This window comes from Colossoma macropomum, unplaced genomic scaffold (assembly GCF_904425465.1).
Source record: "Colossoma macropomum unplaced genomic scaffold, Colossoma_macropomum, whole genome shotgun sequence".
Taxonomy (NCBI): Eukaryota; Metazoa; Chordata; class Actinopteri; order Characiformes; family Serrasalmidae; genus Colossoma; species Colossoma macropomum.
In genome coordinates this window covers 14820154-14836052 of record NW_023494805.1, presented here as the reverse complement: position 1 = coordinate 14836052, position 15899 = coordinate 14820154, and the positions used below count along the sequence as shown (strand labels likewise).

Below are 15899 nucleotides of genomic sequence, written 5' to 3'. Positions count from 1 at the left end.
TTTTGCAAGGGACGAAAACCACTGACTATGATAATATATCTAGTGGCTAAGAGCTCATGAGTAATACTCTGCTTGTGATTTAGAAGAAAGAATCATATGCTGACAAAAGCAGCATATGCTGTGAGTCAGTGCTGCACCAAAGCTTGGGGAGAGTGCGCAAAAAAAAAAAGAAAAAAACAATAATAATAAAAAATACTTCCACAACCTCCTGCCACCACTCACTGTCCTGCCTGTCTCTACTACTTCAGCTCACGTTCTCATTCTTCCGATGTCTCTCTGTCTTGTTCTTAATGAATGATTGAGCAGAGCAGTGCTTGGAAGATGAGAGGTGACGTTTACCTTCCTGCCGATGGCTCCGCTGGGCTTGCGAGGCGGAGGAGGCTCGAAGATCCTCTGCTGCTGTTGGGGCGGGAGTGTGGAGTAGAGTGGGATGATTTTGATGTCTCCTACCTCCGGGCCCAGGTCATCAATTTCCCGTTTGATACGCTTGCAAGCTTCGTCGATTTCCTGAAAAAGAAGCCAGACACAGTAGCGCACAAGATAAACAACTGACCGGTTAAAAAAAAATGTTGACTAGAGATATACCAAACAACTTGCTCATATTTTAAGAGATGGGATATTGACTTTAAAAGAACAGATCCCACACCACTCCCTACAGTTCTCTATTCATACAACTGTGAGAGGTGCCATAGTCAGATATTATGATATAGATTATGATATTGTGGCAGCTTTACTATCTAATATATAATAATAATCATCATCACCATCATCATCATCATCAGATTGTAGTGCTGGACAATCATACCACTATACTGATTATTGTTACTAAACAATATAGCCAGTTTTCATGATATTTAAGCATAAAAACTTTAACTACAGTACATCATTTACTGGGTGCTTCAGATTTTTTTGGAATAAAATACACAAAACAGTAAGCCTCCTTTCTAGAAATGTAGTTTCTGTCTCTAAGGTTCCCTATGGTGTAATTAAGAGAAAACAGCACAACAGTCCACAAGCTATGTCAAGTTTGTAAGACATAAAGCAGCAGTACACCGAAAGCAAGGATTCACTACCTTACACATCAGACACCCTGATATATTTGGAAAATACTGTGATACTGAATTTTATCAATACCAGCACTCACTATCAGTAGATACTCTGATCATGGGCAAAAGCTGGGCTATTCCTAATGTTGGCACTTCCATTCACTGTAATAAAATGTGAACAAATGATGGTGGAAGAGCAAATAACCTTAACAATTACACACTTTACCACCAAAGTAGCATCATCTGCCCTTGTTCATCAAGTTTTGTTAAACTGCATCCTGTTTGTCCCAGTTACTTGAGCCAGCAGCTGGTTTTGGATCAGTTCTCTACTAATCTTGACCCTAGCCTTTCCATACAAATCACATTAACTGTCCCTGGAACAGTTCCCAGGGGCATAAAACACCAACAGTGGTGAGGCTCTGGTGCTTTAGTGCCAGTACACTTCATGTGCCAGTTGTAATGTGGCTGAGGAAAATTAAACTTGGAGTGCATGGTGCTTGGGTGAGCTCCCTGTGGTTCTGCTGTCAAAAGCAGCAGTCACAAGGGCATGTGCACACATACATACAGACAGGCATGGTTCATTATTCCAGATGGCAATGGAGAAGGGCTAACGTGAAATGAGAAAGCTGCACTGATGCATATACCAAAGCAAAATCAAAAAGGATCAGTTAAGTGAGGCTGAACATTACAAACATAGTGGGCTTCGACACAGGGGATCTCTGCTCCTCCAGAAACTTGCAAAAAAGACAGTTGACACACTAAATCAGAGACATAACAGAGCTAACCAGCTTTAAAATGCTTATAACACCTATGAAGCAGCACCGTTAAAAGACACGGTGTTGCTTTTGTTAATATTAGAATGAATTCAGAGTTTAAATATTGCAGTCATTTTTGTGGAAAAACATTTAATTCACTACAAAGTAACATTACACTGCTGTGGCCAGAGCTCCGCTCTGTTCTAAACAAGCAAGTCTTTTAGCCGATTCGTAATCCATCCATTTCAATGAATACTACGTTCGACCAATCAGGAGGGCATTACAACTCAAGTGAAAGTATTGGTTATAGACACAAATGCAGATCCTGCTTTAAAAAAGGCACAAAAATCCTCCTTTTCTTCTTGCTGGAACATGAACATACCAAGATCGCCGCCGCCGGACAAAAACCAAAGCCTATACACTAGCACCATCCTCAGGCTGAAGGGTGCAATGCAGCCAATGCTGGTAGGAAAGAGGGCGATCATGTGCCTGAAATTCCAAAGAGTTTCCTAATACGGCAGATTGTAGGGGCAGTTTAATATATGCCGCAGCAACTCCCAGAAACCTATACTGAAGTATTATGCCAAGATTACCATGCCACACTGAGGACATTCAAATTATGTGAATTTTGACTAATAAAGTAAAAAAAGAGTGGAACTTCTTATTCACTACATTTTGGGTCCATTGTTTAAAACCTATCCTGTATTTGAGCTACCATGACTGTATGAGTAGAGCTTTGTCATATAGACCGTACTTACACAGATCTGTTCCCAGGATACAAAGTGTGCATGCAAAATTGAGCAAGCAGCCACGTGCCTCTTAATCAAAGCCCTGCCACCACAACGCGGGACAGAGTAAATGCGAATGGATTGATCAAATTAGTCAAAGTATTAATAGACCATCAGCCCTCTGGATGCAGCAGCTGTCAGGAGGACTGGTGTCCACACAGCCAAAACACGAGGGAGAGGGATGAGAGGCTGTGTCCAAAGAAGAGTGTCTGCACCTGGGGCAGGACGCCAACACAAGCCCACTCGCTCCACACAGCCGGCTTGATACAATGCTGGATGAACATTCTTGAAATGCTCTTTTTAATCTACATAGTGCAGATGTAAATTAGCTGGAACAGATTCAAAAGGGAAAAATAATCTTCAGCCGTGCCAGTTTGAGGCTAATCTGAACCCACTGCAGTTGTGCAAATAACAGAATTTCATCTGCAGGAGCTTGTTTAAGATACTGCGAATAGATAACTGTGCAACTGGCAAAAAATTCAACAGCATCACACCCTTTCCAGATAAAGAAACAAACTTTAATAAAGAAAAGTCATGAAAAAAGGATTAAAATCTTCAAAATTATTTAGCAACAGAAAAATAAATCTGAAAAAATAAACAATTCCTGAGAACTGCAGCTGAACATTTCTATTTTAACAAATTAAGCACCGTCTCTTTGATTGCAATGGTTATATTCTAAATCTCAATCGATGTAATCTATAGATCTGTTTGCTTAACCAAACCTCTGCTACACTTTTGTGCATAAAGAAAAAAGAAAAAAAAAACCTACAGGTTTAGCAAGCTGTTCTATGAACAGTACCATTTTACACCAACACCTTTAATTTATTTAAGAACATGTTAAACTGTGGGAGAACATACAACATTATCCAGTTGGGGCTGTTTTGCCTCATAATGGATACAAATACAAGATAACTGTTCCAGTAGTGAATGGGTTGTGTTCAAAATTCCAAGTGAACATCAATATTGTGGACAGTGTGTACTGATAAATTGACCTCCACATTACCAGCACATGGAAAACATGCTCTACTAAGTTAAGGTTAGGGTTTTGCTGTTTATTTATTAATGTCTGTATAAAAGTTTGTGCTGAAGAAGTTAGCATTTCAGTCCAATTGAAGTTGATTCATTAGTTTATTGTTTGCTGTTGAGCATGTGAATACAGCACATGAATGAAGCACCTTACCGTTTGTAGAGCTATTTCATGCTGCAGCGCTGTTGAAAACTAAGCAGGTATTACTGTGATGTATGTTACCTACAGTGCGCATCAGTGAACACTGTTGATCACAGATACTTTTACAGACACTGACTCACAACCACTTCCCTATCAGGCCTCTGTGATTAAAAGTGCAGAAAGTTCACTCTTTAGCCTCCGTGTCCAGCACCTCAGAGGGAGCAACATCTATAATACAGTTCTTACAAGATCCCTCAAAATTATTGTTGATCATTTTTCCTGTATTTTTTAAAACTTAAACAGCATTAAACATTAATGAAAATGTTATTTGCATTGCCCACAACCATATGTAGTTCCTGATTAATGCTCTAAATTTTACAAACAAAAAACCTAACCAAAAATGTCTGCTGCACATCTGGTGGCTGTCATTGAATTGTACTATATTGGGGAGCTTGTATGATGATGCATATTGTGAGACATAAGTTACTGACAATACTCAGCCCTACTACTAATTTCCATTCCCATAATCATCTTTCCAAGAACTCTACAGTAACACATTTATGGCATAATGTAAATGTAAGAGGTAAACCTAGAGGTGGGTGATACGGCAAAAATTTAATATTGCAATACTTCCAGAGATGTTCATGTGATACATATTTTATGATTTATTTTTTTCAGACATTTGATAAGTTTGAACTGAGGAAAAAAGAACCAGCAATGCTACATTTTAAAAATTACCTATCACAAACTGTGAATACAATGCTTTTTATTCACTATTTGGCATACAGTGGTGCTCTAAATCCAGTTAATCTGGACTAATTTGTGCTCCCTTTATAATCAACATGCAGCTGATCAGGGTTATACAAGTACTGAAGATATACAACATTCATATTGTATTGCATCAATCTATCATGAGAGTGGCACAGTCATATTGCCCAGCACTAGGTACACCCATCTGAGATCAAGCTGATGTATTTTTCTCTTTATTATGCTTCCATCCCAAAGTGTTCCTCTGTTAAACAGGTTTTTTTTTAATTTACCAAATGTTGTTTTGACACACGTACAGCTTAAGTGACACAGACTACAGCAGTTGACTACAGAAAAAATGTCACACTAAGAATCAACTTTTAATTCATCTCATGAACTACTGATGCAACGACACACCCAGCCAAAAAACAGAGCAGACGACTGACCAATTATGTCTGGAATTGTCCAATTATTTATAGAAAACGTGGGCTGTGGCTCTTTCACTCAATACAGATGTAATTACCCTTGAATTAAGACTGACATTGTGTACTTCAACCTCAGCCATTGATTCTTTTCAAATTCAATAGGCTGGAGTACAGAGCCAAAAACAACAAATTGTGTCACTGTTCAATTACTTACAGACTACACTGTATACAACATACATGCATCTCTCACACCCACACACGAGGATGCTGCTGACCCTTCATCTGTAACCATATTTATCATTTTGGGTGGGAATCTAAACCCCTATTCCAGTTGGGTGGGCACCAGTTGCAAGAAAGGGAAAATAACAAATGACTTAATTTCAGGGCTGAATCTGGGTCACACACTGACATCACACACAGGCTCTTCACCCAAGCACCAAACCCAGGTGAGTCCATAGTCATTATAAATCTTAACGTTGATCTCAGCTCTCTAGGACTGTGTAGAAGGGTATGGAAGTGGATTTGCTAAATTGTTTTAAGAGTATGTGAGGGATGTATTAACTAGGGATGCATCAACATCGATACTGATTTCCGGTATCAGCCTGATACCATGCTCATTTACTCGTACTCAATCTCACAGAAATGTACTGATATTAACATCCGATACCAGCTGATATCATGAGACGTAAGCCTAGTGAGTGTACACTGCAGCACTAATGAACAAATGACTCAAGCTGGCAGTGAACGAGGGTCTGCAAACACAGAGAACTGTTAGCGACTCAGTCACAGTCAGACACAAAGCCGCTGGTCACTTTGAACATTCCACCTTGGCGTATTCCAGGCATACACCGTGATTTTAGCCTGTTTTAAAGCGCACACAATCACAATCACTTCCCCAAGGGGTGGACACATGTACGCTAGCTAAACAGTCTGTATATGCAAACTTCTTTCTATCTGATCGAATGGAATATGAGGTATTAACTTTAATACAGTGATATTTTAAACTGTCTTTGCAAAATCAGCTGTAGAGAGATGGTACTGTCCATGTACGTCAGTTTTAGTAGTCAGCAGCACTGGTTTTAGTAGTCAGAAGCACTGCTGTAGCTCAGTTTCTCAGCATGTTTGCTCAGTACTCAGTGCACAACATTTTATTTTGAACGAAACATTTTATTTCAAATTGTCCATAGACAGAGCTGTCAGTAGAAGATCTATTTCACGTAGCACAGACCAAGCGTTTTCAAACAGTGCGAGTACATAAATCACGGGCTTTGTCCACACACTACGGTCTATTTACTACGATAGATAACGTCCAACGGAAGTCACCAAAAAACAAAATTTCTAAAACTGCAGCTCAACCAGCCAAACGAAAGACTTCAGCAAGACAAAACTCCACAAGGCTTCGGATGAATCAGCCACAGACATGACTCTTTCCGCCACTGCGCTACAGAGACTGTCGTTGAAAGAGACAGATGAGGAGCATGAGAACAAAACTATAGCTGTACAGCAGTGCTTTTCTGACATGGAACAAAACCCACACTTCTCCACTGCAGCACTATTCGATTCAAGGTAACTAACTCACCATACCTAGCTAATGCACTAAATGTAAAACCAGCTAGATTCTAACTCTTAACTGTACAACTGGCTAGAAACAGCATTTTATAGGCTTTGAATACTCTGTTGGTGTTTCTGAACGTCTACTCAGTCATTCAATCTCAAAATCTCCCTTAAAAACAATTTGACATTTCATTATTAACCAAAAAATAAAGCATGTTGTTACTGCACTTTAAAATATACCCAGTAGGCAGCAACAATATGCCGAAGCACAGCTACTCACGAGTAGCATGTTACTAAAGAAGTTGCGAATGCTGGCCTCTCATTTAAATACAGCTTTTTTGAGTCACACGGATGCTATGGGTGTGATGATTTAGAAATAAACACAACCAACACAATTTTAGCTGTAGTTTGTTGCTTTTATTTAATTTATTTGGCTAATTTGCCATTTTGTGTCATGGAAAGCAGCAGTGAGGGAAAACTCAGACACTTCTTCTATGCAACTGTTATCAGCAGCAATAACGTGCTCACTGGACTAGAATTGGGCAAACAGATTGAGGCAAATATTTTACTAATGTTAATCACACTTCGAAATACTCCTACATGCTGCTTATCTTGCACTTTATTTGCTGAAGTTTCAGTCAGTGAATTCAATGACTCACGGTTTGTATGGAGTGCGCAAGCTGTACAGTGCAAAAGGCGATCGTTTTATTTAAATCATTATGTAGCGCCTCTAGCACCTGTTTTTCTGCAGACCAGGTGGACTGTTCTAAAACGCAAACAGCAAACAAGCAGAAGCGCAGCATTCACCACTGGCTGAACAAGGGCTTACCTCCTGTCCTGTGAGGAAAAGCAGAACATCACCCTCGTCTTCCTCACACATGTGGATCTGGATAACCGTTCTGATGGCTGCCTCCAGGTAGTCTCGCTCTGGCTCTGGTGTGTAGAAGATTTCCACAGGATGTGTTCTGCCAGGAATAGTGAGCAGGGGGCAGTTGTCGAAATACACCTGGAACTTTCCAGCATCCAGGGTGGCACTCATGACAATAACCTGAGGCAGAGAGAAAGGCAATGGAGGTAATGACTCTGTATTGGCTTTTAAGTGGCCGCTATGCTACAATAGACTGGACTAACCCTGCTGTGTTTCGCCCAGGTCAGGCTAGACTGGCCATGCTATGTTCTCCCTGGAGCCAATTCTATAAGACACATTAGGACTCTGATGGAAGAAAATGAACCTCTACGCCTTTCAAGTGAGACGTTCCAAGGTCCACCCTGCCACCTTTCCGCACCGTGAGACATCATAATTGCACTTAATCAAGGCAAATTAAACTTCAAATTCGGATGGGGACACAGGGCCAGGGATCATTCGGAGTCACCTAGACCTAATTTAACAGTCTCTGAACACGTGTATAACCTTTGATTTGATCCCGACAACAAGTAGTCATTACCCATCTGCTTTATGAGAACTGGGTCCGGCACATTCCGCCCATAAAAGGCGATGTGCCTCTGCTCCCCTTGGGCTGATTGCCTTAAAATGGGTTGACCCAGGGGCAGGCTCAGCTCTGCTGCAAAACGAACTGGCCTCGCATTGCTGAGCGGAATGGCCGCATTTGTCTGCAAACAAACAGCCACACAGCTGTCAGCCGTTCAAGCAGTGAAGAAGCTTCATCAGTGGTTTCCAGGCAAAAGAAAAAAGGGATCGTTAAAGCGGAGCACAGAATAGGCAGGGTGAAGAATGCGCTCACAAAATTATAAGACTGCAGACACTTTTCAAAAGGTAGTTTTTGGGGCTTAAGCACAAAGTGGATGAAGTTTGTGACCAATCCAATTTTTCTAATGTATCACTAAAGAGCATGTCACTCACTGACCCAGACAAAAGAAGCCCATTTCAGGTCTCCCCAGCTTATTATCTCTAATCTACAAATTGATTCATTTGTTCATTGCTTCTACACCTAATAGCTGAGTTACAGTGAGCTCTCATTATTCATTTTTGGTAATGTTCACTGAGATAAGCATAATTCCTCTTGAATTAATTTGACTCCAGTGTACCCTTTTGCTACTCCAAAAGGATTACTAAATATGTAATCCCCCCTATAAATAAACTGTTTGTTTAAAATAAATAAATAAATGTATAAACAAACAAACCCACAAACGTAAGGCAGTACTCTAGGATTTAATGTTCATGGGTGTGACATCTCATGCCATTTTCCTTTCATGTGGAACACCAGGAGAATCACACATCAGCACTCCCTTGGTCAAAGCAGTTACCAAGGAAATGACTTTTGATGAGGTTAGAGGGTTCAGATGACAAGATCACATTACAGCACCCCATTCGAAACATGGCCAGCGAGCAGTCCCTCACTGTGCCAGAGAAATACAATGTTGCGTTTTCTTCTCTTGTATTTTCCCCTTTTTTCTTCAGCTCAAACTGGAACTGAAATGGATCTGGATTGTACAAATTGACAGCGATGGAATGCTGACATGTCACAGCAGACTAGCACTGATGTGCTTGCAGGGGTATTTTAAAGGCACACGCACCTTTAGGTCCGCCCTTTGGCGAACAACCTCTTTGAGGACACCCATCAGAATATCTGTGGCCAGTGTGCGCTCATGAGCCTCGTCCAGGATAATAACGCCGTATCGCTCAAGGAGGGGGTCGTTCATGGCCTCACGGAGCAACATACCGTCGGTCATGTACCTACAGACAGAACAGCTTATTAGGCATTCTTAAAGCTAAAAACAGTAAGAATGACATCACATCATTAACCCAAAATAAAAACATTTTATACATTCACTAAGAAGTTGCAAACATCCCCCCACAAGAGATGGCACCAATCAATTTGAATATTCAATAGTCAATAATTCTTCAATATTCGATAATTTAAAAAAAAACAAACAAAAAAAAAAAAAAAAAAACACACAACTAAGCAAATATGATATCTGGTATGCAAATGAGCATCTCTCACATGTTTTACATTCTCATACTGAAGAACCTTGAACGTCTGAACTCTATACTCCACCAGAGGGAGACGCAGGAGTTTATCATCTGTTCAGTCCAAAGCAGGAAATACAGAAATTCAAGTACAGCCGGCTAAGCTATTGCAAACCAAAAGTTATGGTAACATCAAAAAAACTTCTCCTCCAGTGTGTGGTAGCCTTTAGCTGGATGGAGTAGAATATCTATGCTTCCTTCTTTAGACTAAACCAGAGGTTACCAAGCCTGCTCCTGAAGATCTACCTTTCTGCAGACTTCAGCTCCAAGCCTGATCAACCCCATCTCTGATTATCCAAATGAAATGTTATCTTCGGGTTGGAATTGGAAAGTGCAGGAAAGTAGATCTGCAGAAGAAGGGCTGGTCACCACTGGACTAAACAGACCTACATTTAGATACTCATTTACAGGGAAGTGCTTACAGAGGGAGGAAAATTCTGAAGCCAGAATATCTGCACCAGACAAGAAAAAGTGGTATTGTGCCATCACTATGTTACTTCCCTCCTTGTATTTCCATTTTCTTAATTTACTGAACAGAAAACTTAAGGGTACACAACCACACACATCCACAAAACCCACTGCACAACACCCATCTTGGATCCTACTTGTAGACTATATTGCTTAACATGCATTTTAAATATTTTTTATATATTTGTTGGAATTTAAATGTTGACACATGTCCCAAGAAAAATTCTTGGATTTAAACTTAAAAACAATCAGATTCACAGTATGGACTCACTTAAGGATGGTTTTTGCTGAGCTACAGTCCTCAAATCTGATGGAGTAACCGACTTCTTGTCCCAGCATGACGTCCATCTCATCCGCCACTCTCTGAGCCACGCTCATGGCTGCCACTCTTCTGGGCTGAGTACAGGCTACACCCCGCTTAGGCCCCGGCAAAGACCGGACCATGTCCACACACCACTGAGGGATCTATCAGTAAAACACAGAGAACCAAGCACAAACTTTAGACAAGCATATCTTTATCACTAATCCTGTTCAGTAGACTGTCAGTGTTTCAACATCCAAACAGCCTGATAGAACATACCTGCAGATCTGTAAAAACAATAAGGATGAAATGTGAATACTTGAACTTCTAACTACTTAGCTGGTAATAAAAGCAGCTTTAATTACCACAGTGATTCAGTAAGGAAACATACTAAAGGGTCTCAAGTTTGTGTTCACTGAGCTTCATTGGTCTTCTGTTAAAATGTGTCTCAATGCAGAGCTCATCTTCTGAAGCAAGTGTTGAAGAATTCTGTACACTGAACATGAAAATAAACCCATGACTGAGGTGGAGGTCATAAGACCTGTGGAAGTACTGTCAACATGTATGTGGAGCCATGATTTACAGACTTATTGACGAATATAAGATGAATAAAAGTATTTAACCTGTCACAACATAGCTGTTTGGGTTTGTCGTTAAAGCAAAACCGAAGCAAACCTCTGAAGCCCTAAAAACTGACAGAAGTGATGCAAACATTTGAAACATGAAACGCATGAAAACTGAGATAGATGGTTACATCAGTCAAATTAAAACCACTTCAGCACTGTCAACTGCATATTATCAGGGCTTCAAAATATACCACTTTTCATTTATTATCCTATTGTTAGTCTTTGCAATACTGGTGTCTCAAAAGGCTTCAATGCGCAAATGAGCTCTCTAACCAAATCACAATGTTTTTCCCTGTGTGCTGCGAGTGTCTTGACCAATTACGTGTTGGCATTTTGACAAATCAAGGTGTACACATAATCAACAAAAGTTAATTATATTGGTCAAAATTAGGCTTGTCACAAACATCAATTTTTTGCTGATGATCAACTTTCATAGAAATAATTGTGATTAACAATGTTTGTTTTTTATCATTATGAAACTACTACAAATACAAGTGCAGCTTTCTCTGCTTTGTAGCTCATACCCCATTGTACTGACATGAAATGGCAATTAGAATAAAATGGTAATGATAACAGACTGCACTGCACACAAACACACCTAAAACAACTATAGTTAACCAGAATCATGGGTAGTCAAGTGAAGCTTACATGTTTCTTATAACTAAAAACAGGAGTGAAAAATACTTTTTCTGCAAGCATACATGCTAACATTACTTAGCTACTCAGCAAACAAATAAAACTGTCCTCTCATCATGTTATAACCACAGTGCAAAGTTAGAATTTTGTTGCTTTCATAAGAGCCATGATGCATCCTGGTAAATGCACAATTTTTTTTTACATTTATTCCTCTCAGCCCATCTGGTGAAAATGCATACGTTTCACAGTCTGCTTGCTGTGATAACAAGAGCAGAAAATAATCACGGCCTGCTGAAATAATTGTGATCACCTCAAATAATCAGGTGATTATGTAATAACTGGGACATGCCCTGTCAAAATAGTGCCTATTTTTAGCCATGTTATTTTATTACTGATTCACCAGAGCATTTATCATACAGTAGTAAGAATGCATCGATGCTGATACTGGTATCATGTGCTCATGAGCGCTGTGCTCATTTATTCTTACTTGTACTCACTAAAATACGCCGGTACTATCCTACACCTGATATGTGGTGTTAAGCGCAGTGTACACTGCAACAGTAGTGAACAAATGACAAAGTGGCAGTAAACGAGGGTCTGCTCGCACAGCGAAGTGTTGCTGAACTGTGGCAGTTGGACTTCTTGTTGTTTGCTTAAAAAAGCAGGATCGAAACTATGAAAAGTGCTTTACTTACAGTTCTACACAGGGTTCTTACACTTTTTAAACAGTGGAATTCCATGACACAAAATGAAATTCCCAAGCCAAACATTTAGCATAGTGCTGGGTGAGGTAACATCTATACTGGTATACTGTGATATCGACACATTACCTGTTTTGGTGATATTTTCAGCAATATATTTGACAGATAAGCACCATTTAATTTTGTGCACTTTACTCATGGTATGCCGTCCTTGTTGGTTTACATTTAACTCATCTGCTTAAAATAAGGAAACTCAGGAAGTTAGAGTTCATTAACTTTTTTAATGTTAAACTTAAATATCTCCTGATAGCATAATACTGCGACATGTTCGAGAATATCTTGGTATTAAATTTTATCAGTAACCGCACAGCACCAATTTAACATATAGACAGCAGTTATGACAGGAAAAAGACCTATGTTACCTAAGTATTAATTTAAGATTTAAATATTACTAGCTAATCAACATGCAGTTTAAACAGAATGACTGCAAGTGAGATTGAAATCTGGCCCATGTACAGGTGTCCAAATCCACAATGTCAGTGACTTTTGATGCAATCTTTTACAGTATTTAGGAGAGGGCGTAACAAGAGTCAGTTCACAACATTCAGTACCTAGAGCATGACAAAGACTGCATAAAATCAAATCAATGAGAGTATCTCAGAAGTTAGTTTGTCATTTCTTAATGAAGCAAGTGATGTTTGTTAGTTGCCACAGTGCTGAGCGAGCGCTGCCATTTACAGTGAAGAAGCTAGTCACGCAGGTCTTGGTGTGAGAAGCAGCAGCTGTGTGTTTTTACTCTTACATTTGGTTTGTTAATTAAAGAATAAAAAATTTGAACAAATCCATTCAGTGGCTGGAGGCATCTGGAAGAAGTCCAAAACCAAACTTGCGCTCTTGTACCTAGCTCAAAAGATTTCAACTACATTTTTGAAAGCAAAGAATACTTGTCATTTTTGTTTTACTGCATTTGTATTTATTCTAATATCATTTTATTGTGTTTTTACAAGCATAACCATTGCAAAGCATATCAGAGTTGCAATACTAATATTTTCTCTATTTTGTGCAGCCTTACCAAACCATTAATAAGCCTTAAAAGCTACATCCTTCTACCTACAGCTACAGAACAAGCTGTGTAGGCTTTGCTTTCTACCAAATCTGGGTCAAATGGATGGCAAAAACAACTGAGCAAACCATGGTTGTTATCACAGTGTCTCGTGAAGGGTAACAAACCTGTGTGGTCTTCCCAGACCCAGTCTCTCCCACCAGCACAAAGCTCTGGTTGCGGGTGAGGATCTCATTGAAGCGCTCTTTGTACTCCCAGACAGGCAGCTGAAGGCGTTTCTTAAGGATCTCGTAGTAGCGCTGTGTGTGCGGCAGGTTGGTAAAGGGGTTGATCTGCTGATGAACAGCCGCCTGCTTGAGGGGAAGCATGCCTCCTCCGGCCGCTAGGCTCGAGTTCAGAGTCATGCTGGGGGCCTTGCTTTCCCTGTCTCTGTCCCTCTCTCGATCCCGGTCCCGATCTCTGTCACGATCGCGGTCCTTCGACCGGTCATCACGATCTCTATCACGATCTTTTCTGTAAAAAGAATAAAAGGGCAATTTGTAATTAGAGATCAATGACCTTTAATATGGGCTAGTTGAGTTCTGTGTGCATTATACATCAGTGCAACACTCCAATCGCAATGGACAACTTTCAATACCATGAGGTGCACAACTGTACTGTAAGTTTGCTTTTTGCCATTAATTCATTAGGTGGGAGACAACTGATTAATCTGTAACATTACAAACTGATTACACAAAATTCCCATATATTAAAACTATATGTTTTCCATGTTTTCCCAGGTTTGCTGTTGGCTTGGCAGGACAGTAGAACAGCCTTTTTGCTTCCCCAGGTATTTAAGTCACTTGCACAACAACGCAAGATTAACAGTCAGACGCTGTGGACGTAATTTACCCCTTTCCCAGTTCGGATTAGTATTTTTTGCTACATGTTTTATTTAAGCCATTCTCCTCTTTATCATCACCATAAGGCAATAAATAATTGACACAATGAATGCGCAAGTATGTCAGCTAAAAAGGGGACACAGTTCCCCCATCACAGTCTCTGGGATCTCTGCACATGTTTGTGTTGTCCTTAACGCAACAGCTGAGCCAACTCATAAATTTAAAAGCATGGCCTTCATAACCAGCCCGCCGTGACAGAGCAGGGAAAGCTTCGTGACTTAAAACATGTGGAAAACAAGACTAACCACTTTCCTTTGCACATGTCGGCTCTGAGCAAGAAATGATACATCTAAGAATTTGCACTTACAGCAGCTGCTTTATCCTGACTGCATGCGCACCAGTTCTACACTTGATTACATAGTTACTATGTTTGGTGTACAGTTAGTTTCATGTCAGCCACGGTTTATATCTATAACGCTGTGATTACTGCTCTCTAACCGCTTCGCCTCTACAATTCATTTGTTTGGGTAAAACACAAAACTTCTGGGGTGGCTGCTATCTCCGAAACAAACTGACAAAAAACATGAAAAACAGAAAAGTCTCCACTAGCTCTAACTTCAAACCAAAAACCCAAAGTGCTTAGCGCGGCTAGCTAGCTAACGTTAGCTGACTAACACAGCCAATGGTCTCAACGTGCGGCGCCAAACATGAATTCGTTAGCTAAGCTAGCAAGCTAGCCCTTGTTGCTAAGCATTTCTATCAAGGTAACAGCCAGAAGCAATGCAGTTCACCTAAAATATCAGCTAAATATACGTGTATGTCAGCCAACAATAACACAAGCTTATAAACCGATCTGGACTGCAACTTTGTGTTCTAAATGTTACTCAAAAGTAAATCTGTAGAGGCCGCATGGAAAAAACAGGTAACTGAACGACGGCTAAGCTAACAAGACCGGTTAACTGGCACGGTATCTGCACGCTCTGCCAGAGAACCGTTTAACATCAGTATAAACATTAGTGTCGCTAAATAAACGATACGTAACTGAATGAGTGAACTACGTATCACATATATACATTGCAGACTGACAGCTGACATGAATTAGCCGAGTCAAATGCCCACGTGCTAACGTTAGCGGAACCAGACTAGCCGGCTGCTCTTAGCCTAACCTTCATTTTCCACATGAAGAGCTGCGCCGAGTTCGGGAATGTAGCAGAACTTCCGTCAAGATGCTAACTTAACTAATGTTGTTTCAGTAACTACATGTGACCGTGTGATGTTTTACGTGTCGCTTCTTGTGTCACTGTACTTTAACTCTATCTGGTCGACACAAACGAGGCTGAAACTGCCTTTTTATTCTAATTTTCCGCTCCACCTTAAATAGCGCGGTAGTTACACTGCACACTTCACTGGCGTCAGAATGTAGCTAACTGCTGCGCTATTTAAGATGGAGCGCAAAATTCGCCGGAGAAGCCAAACTTCAGCCTCAGCTGACACAAAGAGGCCGCGCGGCCGGCCGGACTGCGCTTTGTGCGGCCACACACACAAACACAGCAGCGCTTTCCGAGTCACCCCGATTAAAACCTACCCGTCAGAAGATCTCTTTTTGCTCGATGAGTAATCATCGCCTAAATCCAAGCGATGTCGTTTAGACATCTTGTAAAGGAAAGGTTAACAACTAAAGAATAAAAAGGAGAGAGATCGGCGGATTATTCCAAACAAACCCTCAAACACACACACACTCTCTCTCACAC

General features: G+C 40.4%; 1 protein-coding gene across 1 annotated transcript in view; it reads right to left on the bottom strand.

The window, feature by feature from the left end:
• Window positions 1-15899, bottom strand: part of dhx15 (DEAH (Asp-Glu-Ala-His) box helicase 15) — a 31151-nt gene extending 15252 nt beyond the window's left edge. The window contains exons 1-6 of the mRNA XM_036596241.1: window positions 15734-15899; window positions 13435-13780; window positions 10212-10405; window positions 9019-9178; window positions 7313-7531; window positions 340-507 (exon numbers count right to left, since the gene is read on the bottom strand). Coding sequence (XP_036452134.1) covers window positions 340-507; window positions 7313-7531; window positions 9019-9178; window positions 10212-10405; window positions 13435-13780; window positions 15734-15801 — 1155 coding nt within the window. The 5' untranslated portion in view covers window positions 15802-15899. The remainder of the gene's footprint in view (window positions 1-339; window positions 508-7312; window positions 7532-9018; window positions 9179-10211; window positions 10406-13434; window positions 13781-15733) is intronic.